This window comes from Aptenodytes patagonicus, chromosome 7 (genome assembly GCF_965638725.1).
Source record: "Aptenodytes patagonicus chromosome 7, bAptPat1.pri.cur, whole genome shotgun sequence".
Classification (NCBI taxonomy): domain Eukaryota; kingdom Metazoa; phylum Chordata; class Aves; order Sphenisciformes; family Spheniscidae; genus Aptenodytes; species Aptenodytes patagonicus.
The window spans coordinates 16,171,731-16,180,256 of record NC_134955.1 but is presented as its reverse complement, the minus strand read 5'-3'; the positions used below and the strand labels follow the sequence as shown (position 1 = coordinate 16,180,256).

General features: G+C 39.0%; 1 protein-coding gene across 3 annotated transcripts in view; it reads left to right on the top strand.

The window, feature by feature from the left end:
- Positions 1-326: 326 nt before the first annotated feature.
- Positions 327-8,526, top strand: part of USH1C (USH1 protein network component harmonin) — a 54,272-nt gene continuing 46,072 nt past the window's right edge. For all 3 annotated transcript variants that reach the window (XM_076344097.1, XM_076344095.1, XM_076344096.1), the window contains exons 1-4: positions 327-409; positions 4,383-4,450; positions 6,511-6,654; positions 7,154-7,292. In XM_076344097.1, the coding sequence (XP_076200212.1) occupies positions 374-409; positions 4,383-4,450; positions 6,511-6,654; positions 7,154-7,292 (387 nt within the window). In that variant the 5' untranslated portion in view covers positions 327-373. The remainder of the gene's footprint in view (positions 410-4,382; positions 4,451-6,510; positions 6,655-7,153; positions 7,293-8,526) is intronic.

Sequence of the window (8,526 nt, the reverse complement as noted above, 5' to 3'; positions counted from 1 at the left end):
CTGTATGAGAAGCACCAGTTGTAAAAATCAGCCCAGGGAAAAGGCGGTCGGTGCAAGGCCAGGTAACACACTGCGGGGGGGGGGGGGGGGGGCGTGGTGGGCTTTTCTTTTACTTTTTCTTTCTCTTTCTCTTTGGCCTTAAACAACCCAAGCCGGGGGTCGCATGGAGGTTATCGCTGCCCGGCAGCTCGTACCGCTAAAGCAGCGAGATCGGGGAGCGGCGGCGGGGTAGGACGAGGGCCGCGGATGCTGCAGGCAGCGACGGGCGCGCCTCCCACCGCCCCGGGGCGCGGCCTCGCCGGCGCAGCCTGCCGCGCAGCGCCCTCACCCCGCGCACCTCCCGCACCCGCGCAGCGCCCGCACCCCGCGCACCATGGAGCGCCGAGTCGCCCGTGAGTTCCGGCACAAGGTAAGAGAGCGGGGACGCGGGGCCCACGGACACCCGGCGTCGCTTCACCGGGCGAGCGCAGGCTGTGGGCAGATCTGCTCCCCCGCGGCCTGGAGGGAGGTGAAGCGCCCGGCTGGGGCACGGCTCCGGGCGCCGGGAGGGCCTGGGGCGTGCTGCCGGCGCTGCCCGCGGCGAAACGCTGCCTGTGTGCCAGAGTGAGCGACGGAGAGGGGAGCAGCTCGGGGAACTTGGCGCTGCCGTGCCAATGGCGCGGAAAAGCGGGTGGCAGCCTCCTGTGAGAGGGTGGCTGTAAAACTTAAAACCCTTAAAAAGGAAGGGAGAGAAGAGGAAGAACGTTCCCCGATGCATGAGCTTTTTCAGGGCTTGATACAATTTATTTTATTTTAATATCATGTAAAAAATGTTGCAGCCGGTCAAGTTCAGGGAAGGCAAAAGTGCAGGTGCTGAAGTCCAGGCCCAGGCAGTTCGCGTTCGCAGCCCTGCGCGCTGCCAGCCGGTGCTCAGAAGACTTCAGTTCCACCTTAACATTCACGAGTGCAATTGTGCATGTGCAGTCATGTGCAAATGCACTTGATACATGGAGCGACTCAATCTGCCTGGCACCTCATTTTGTCATTTACCCAGTTAAATAAGTGCTCAGCAGAGTTCAAAATTGTATGAGCAAAGTAAGCTCAGAAAGCTCCATTTAAGGAAAGGAGGGGGGAAATGATTTACACATTCGAGAAGTGTTTTTGTGTAGCCATTTAGGACTCTCTCAGACTAAAGTTTTCAGTACTGTTTTGTGGGGTTTTTTTGTGGGGGAGGTTGTGGTTGGTTTGGGGTTATTTTGTTTTTTTTGTCAGCTAGGGAATGGAATTTCTTCCAAGTAGTGTAATGTTGTGTTTTATAGAAGTATCACCTGGTAATGAAGCCATTAACTAAAGAATTGTTAGGATGAAGTAGAGGGGCTGCAAAAAACCACCTATATGACAAACTGAAGTTCAAAAACATTAAGGACCTGGATGCTCCGTAGTGATGACTATAGCCATGTAGCAGGTTATTTCTGCCTTGCTACCTATTACTGTATAACTCAACAGTGGGTTGTGCAACATATCTATAAAGACTCTTGTTCCTAGGTGGATGGTTAACATCTTGAACTTTAAACCTTTTCCCTTTCATTGCTGCTATAATTCATAAATCATTCTAGTCCCACCCCTGATAACATAAGACTTATTGTCAGCGTTTGTTGGTGCAAGTAAGTAGGATGCATCTCTGAGTGAAAACTTTATCTGAGTTAGAGGATACTGGAACAGGTCTTTCCTTTAAATTATTTTATATCATCCTGCTTCTAGTGGCCTCTGTGGCAGTCTTAATATCTTGGATACTTACTTTTTCCTGTGTCAAAGTAGTGAAAATGCTCAGCAGAGAATCTGAGTTTCCTCAATGATTTGCCACTTTCGTATTTTTTTTTCTTAGTAATTTTAATCAGTACTCCCTATTAACCAAGCAGCAATGCAAAATATATAATATATGCAAATATATTGGCCAGTTCTTCCATTTCCCTCAATAGTTTTTTCAAAGGTTGTGTAGCTTAATTAGAACTTTATATTATTCTTTGAAAGCTGACAGATTGGGCTAGAGCTACAGTAGTGCATTACTGTAATCTGAACTTTTTCCACACCAAAAAGTGCTTTTTTGCCCCTATAACTTCTATTCTACTGAATGAATGTAGACTTGTTGCCAGATTTAATTTTTCTTTTGTGTGTAGGTGTAGTTTTTGTGATGACTCCATATTAATTTCTATGAAAAACAGTGCAATTTATATAGTGAGAAATAGAGCATAAGCAAATCTTTATTTGTGTTCTAGGATTGTAAGTTATACAACTACTATGAAGATACCCTTAAATAATCACAGAAAGGTTGAGGTTGGAAGTTACCTCTGGATGTCATTTGCTCCAACCCCTCTGCTCAAGCAGGGCCACCTAGACCAGCTTGCCGAGGACTCTGTCCAGATGGTTTTTTTAATATTCTTGGTTTAAAAACTGTGAAATCATCTATCCCGTATCTCCACAGTTATTTTCTCAAGAAATAGGTACTAAAATACTTCTCTGATCCAAATTACACCATGTCACCACTGATTTTTTTTTTTTTTCCCCCCTTAACATGCAGGGGCATGATCTTTAGGATTTATGAAATTAAAGTCCGCTTTTAGAAGCTGTTGATGAGCCTAGGTAAAGTGTACAGTAAGACTCTGTCCCAAGGAGTTAATGAATTAGGAAAATGGTAAGAGATGCAGGTGGCTATAATAAAATGATAATTGGTGGAATAGAAGGCAACATGAGAAGAATGACCTAATTAGAGAGGTGGCCCAGGAGGATTAACCCAGCTGTAGCATTCTGAATATATAAGAAGTCACCTGGGTGGTTGTTTTTGTCAGAGGATGAGGAAGTTGCTGGTGTAGGGTGAGAAGTACAGGAATCAAATTGGAAGACTGAATGTTGTGTGAGAAGAAACAGCAGAATTTAGATATTGTCCTCCAGTTCCTGAGAGGGAGCGGGGATGTGTCCATCAGCTAGCATATCAGAAGAAAAATGTAATGTTGTTGCTGGTTACTTTCCCAATCAGGAGAAGAGATGATGGTGGTTTTGCTCTTTGCCACGTAGGGTTGATGTGCTTAAACATTTAATGTTCTTCACAAGACACCACTCATACAGTACCTTAGCTAGCACTAGGGATTGAGTTCTGTATATCAGAATTGAAGCTGATTTATATGTTGTATTTTTCCTGATGGGGAAGGGAAAAATGGGTGTTTGACTTAGTTTTACATGTATCACTTTGCCTTGAGTCTGTGTACAGTATTGGTGAAGTGGTCAGTTTTGATTACAACAATTTTATTTCCTTTTAAGGCAGACTCTTTCTTTTGTGTTTTGAAATTCACTGTGAAGAAATTGGTTTACTCACTAGTATTACTGTCAAGCAGTCTTGTCCTGCATGTAGCTTTTTGACCTTTAGGTGTTTTGAAAGTGTCTTTTTCCAGAGGAGACAAGTAATAGGAAACCACCTGTATGTCGAGTCTTGCTGGCTTTAGAGAACCAAAAGGGACAAAGGGAATATGAAGCATGTATTTAGTTTAGAATATAATGCAAGCCGTTGCAAGCCTAGAAACAAAGGGCCTTTCTTTAAGTTTGCGAATTGGTCCTCAGACTTCATGTTACAGTAATGTTAGCCTTTAGGTCAGATGTAAATTGTTTTCCTAAAAGTCAAGCTTGTCCAAATGTAAAACTACTGTGATGTGACCTCTCACTGCAAGTAAGATCAGTGGAGGGTCTCACTGTCATGGAATATAAATTGAACTCCTCATATGAGAATTCTTGGGGTTTTTCTTGCTTTATTTTACTGTAATTATCCAAGAGCAGGCATAGTAATATGACACTGGTTTAAGTAAACGTACTATTAGTGGGGGAGGAAAGAATAACTAGCGAGTTCTGTCAGTTAGGAGCTGGAGCAGAGAGGAACAGAAGTGTAGCAGTTTGCATAATGTTAGAAGTGAGATCCTGAAATCAGTGGTTTGGATGACAGAACATAGACTATAATATCTCAGTGTGGTGGTTTTATCTGTGACAGCATGTGCTATATTAATGAATGGCCAAAAAGGTTTCTGAAAACATTTATTCAACAGTACAGTGATTATCAGGTAAGGCAAATATGATATTATTGTAATAATATTACTGCTGAGGGGAAATCTAGCATACAGAATATATCAGTATTTACCACCTTGTCCAATTGTTATAACAAGACTTTCTAAAACTAGTATTATAAGTTTCACATTGTGAGGTAATACTCTATTGCAAAAATGTGTTTATCTAAAAAACCCAGAAAAGTCTTTCCCTATTGAAATCTTTGTTTTATGACTTAAGAACTTGTGAAAGCCTTGTATGTTCAATATTTGTGACTATTTAGTCAGAGATTTACAATAATGTCCTTGGGTTTTCAGGTTAATCTACTAATTGACAATGAGGCGGAGAAGGATTACCTTTATGATGTGCTGCGGATGTACCACCAGTAAGATCTAGCTTTATATATGTTTGTGTAGAATTTTACTAATGTTTTTAAATGTAAAGAGTGAATATTCAAGATTTTAAGTGGTCTTCCTATGTGCTACTAGAAAAGTAGTTGAAGTAATAGTTTTTATTCTGTTTAATGAAGTCTTATACTTCTACTGCGTAGCCTGCAGACAAGGAAGGAGCATGTCTGTAATCACCCATAAAGTTACTTTGGTTTTATGACTTGGCAGTTTTGTAAAAGAATTTGGTGGATTCATATCGGGGGGGGGGGGGGGGGGGGCGGGGGAAAGCATCTGGATGATAAAACTGTTCTTAGGAAACAGGAAGAGAGCGTTAATCAAATTCATTAGTATTTCCAAATGATGCTTATTTATTTGCAACACAAGTTTTCATTGAGTTTGCCTTTCAAAGATTTTTGCTAACTGTTCACATAAAAAGTTGCAACTGTTTTATCTGAAAGCTGAAAAAATTTAGTCTGGGAATCTGGCATGTTTAACAGCTCTGGCTTATTATGACATAATGGGGAAAAAAATAGTAAGGTGATAGGCCTATTACCAATCCTTTTGCCAAACTGATTTAAACCACAGTTGCTTAGGACCTGTATCATTGCAAATGAGATCAGCATCTGATCCATTGTTTTTCAAAGAAGATGAGAATGTATTTTCCACTCATCATAGACAAGTGGCTCTGATAGACTTTGTTTCCATTCATATCTTAATAGCATCTCAGCTGAGTGAAATGTAGATGTTTCCATCTGATGTTTGCACTGAGCTATAGTTATGGGTGTATTCAGCTACATATCTGATACAGTTTCACTCAGGTCTGTCTAATTGCTTTTCCATTCATAAAGCCTGTTGTTTGGAAAGCCAGTTGATTCAGTAGCTTTTAATTATTTAAAATCTTCTTGCAGTTACACAATTAACAATGCATATAGTAATTTTTCTTCAATTTCTAAAATTGCAATGACTTGAGCAAAATTTTCAATATCTCTGTGAACATATGTTGACGATGTATCACTTTTTTGAACACATTATGAAGTATTCCAGGGAAAAAATATGTGCAATTGCTGTTGGAGTTAACATTTAATGTCTGCTTCACTGTGAATAGCATTTCCAAAAGTATTTGACCTCTAATCCCATGTAATATGCATTCCCGATCTGTATTTCCAGTGCATATGCCTCAGAAATATTGTATGCCAGGAAACGTAAATTATAAGAGAGGGAACAGCAAATAATATAGACTAAGTTTAACTGGATGTTGTGTAGGAATAGCTCTGCTGAATCTTAGGGAGCTCTTACAGCTCTTGCAGCTGGGCAACGAAGTACATTTTCTAGACCTATAACTATCTCAGTGCTGACAATATCAAGGAGACTACTTTGCATAGCTCTCATAAAACAGGTGTTCACAGCAGTTTAACTTCTGTGGATTTTGTTTATTGGTTGATGGCCCTTCAACTTTGATTTGAAAAAAAAATTAAAACTTAAACCAAGTCTTTGCTCTAACTACTGATTATCATTATTTTTTTCCTGGATCAAAACAATTTGTCAGTCCCTTAAGTTCAGGAGAGGAAGAAGCTTGTAGCCTAGATTCACTTAGAAGGATTGCTAACTAGAAAGGAAACAAAAATCTAGTAGGCAGGTCTATCTCATCTGGAAAGTTATTTCCAAACGGCTCCATAAATCTTTTGGGGACTTTGAGAATGGAATTAAAGATGTAGTCTATAAAAGTGATGTGTGTGACCTTAAAAGATAAAGGCAATATATAGGACATTTCAGTTCTTTTGGAGGAGGTAGTTGTTATTCCTCTTTGAATCATAAAATCATTAAGGTTGGAAAAGACCTCTAAGATCACCGAGTCCAACCGTCAAACTTGCTTACAGAAGGCTTGCTTTCTCAGAGGCTATTTTGCTTTGGTTAAACCAATATCTACATAAATAACTTTTTTAATAGGTTGAAGGGACATGCAAATTTTGAAGCCATGTGTACAGCAAATTATTAAATGATGCTTTGTGTTGATGTGTTGATTACCTGTGCCTGTTTTCTCACTGTGTTTTTGTAGATCTATGAATCTCCCAGTGCTTGTGGGGGACCTAAAACTTGTGATTAATGAACCAAGCAGATTGCCTCTATTTGATGCTATCCGCCCACTTATCCCATTAAAACACCAGGTGGAATATGATCAGCTTACACCCAAAAGATCACGGTAAGAGAATGCAGAACAATGCAGCTAACTTAAATACAAGCAGGAAATACTGACTGAATTTTCAGATAAACTCCGATTAAAATATCAGTCACCTGTGTAGAGCTGGGCATAATTTTTTTTACTTTCACTATATTTGCTAGAAGTACAGTTTTGAGCTACCTGAAATTGTTTGCCAAGTAGTTTAATCTAGTAAAAGCAGGGTAAGGGAGTAAAAAAATATGCTTTCCAGTCGAAACAATCTTTTCTCATTTTTCCTGCATTTAATAATTAAAAAAAAATTCTTGTAGCTCTAACCCTCTAGAAGCAGACAGCTTCAATGATTGCAGGTGTCTTATGAAAAATACTTGATGGCTTTAGCTAACACACATCCATCCAAACTTCAGTCAACTTGCTTTTTTCATGTCTAAATGTTATAAGAGAAAAATAACGTGTGACTTTGAAACATTATTGCCATGAAGTGTTATGCAGCTGAACAGCCAAGTATCTTCCATTTTTGCAGAAAGCTGAAAGAGGTGAGACTGGATCGTTTGCATCCTGAAGGACTTGGAATAAGTGTGAGAGGTGGAGTGGAATTTAACTGTGGCCTCTTCATCTCCCAGTTAGTTAAAGGAGGACAGGCAGACAATGTTGGACTTCAGGTAAGAAAATTATATTCATGGCTGCTGTGCTGCAGAAAGCCTTTTGCTACAATGTTAGGGAAGCAGGCAGTAAGAATTTTCTTTAATGTTTAGAAATAGCTATTGCTAAAGGTGCTCTTTGTCTCTTGTAATAAAATTCATAAAATATGTAAGTTGATGCCATAGTAAATACCATTATACCAATGGTGAATCAAGTTATTAAAATTGTTCTTTTCACCAATTTTAATGATATGTAAACCTTTTTCATATTTGGGATATGATAATTTTTTAAGATAAAAGGACTTTCTGGAGTGTTTATACTTCATGAGTAGCAACAGTTAAATGTAAGCAGGTGGAAAGAAAGATCTCTCACTAGACTGTGGAAGAGTGTTTTAAGTTGCCAAATTCTGATTAAATGTAAAACAGAGCATATAAATACTAAAACTGTTAATGCCATCTTGCACAGATATAATTTGTGTAATGAAGTGTTTATTTGAACTTTATGTATAAATTGTGGGGGTTTTGGTTTATGCAATGGAAGTACATAAAAGAAAGAACCTATTTTTAACCATTTCCAGTATCCTTTGTACTGCATAGAATTGCACTTTCAGTGACTAAATTTTAGATAGATGAACTGTAAAAAGATTGGCAAAAATAATTATCTATAGAAACATTTTTTCTATATTAGTACTTATGCAATTTTCATTAATGAAATTTCGGGTGTTTGGTTTTTTTGAGTGTGTCATTTCTTGCTCGTATAGATCTTAGTGAAGAGAGAAGTGAGCAATTGGTATGGCAAATGTCTGCATCTTTCTGTGCTTTTTGAAGCTGATAAGGTGTATTAAAGGTCTGTGTTTCTGAGTAGAAAGGCTGATATGCCTGGCTAACTTCAATTTGTTGAGTGCAAATAGTTGCTGAAGTATTGATGTTTAAGGATTATATTTAATACTAGTCCAAAATGTATTAGACTGGCATGATTCATTACAGTGTTTAATTAAACTAATGTGTTTTGTAGATATGCTTCAGGGTAACCCCACCACTCTTGTAAATTAAAAAAAAAAAAAAAAACAAACCAGCTCTGTGTCGACAAGGCAGTCAAAGTTAGGGTACCATGTTTGTATAATTCATGCTGAGAGCTTTCTAAAATTTGAATAAGCGTTCCTCTCTCTGCATGCATGCACGTGCCCTTTTGTTCATTCATACCTATATATCCCATTCACTAATTCAGAATCACCATTGAATTAGTTCTGTCTTC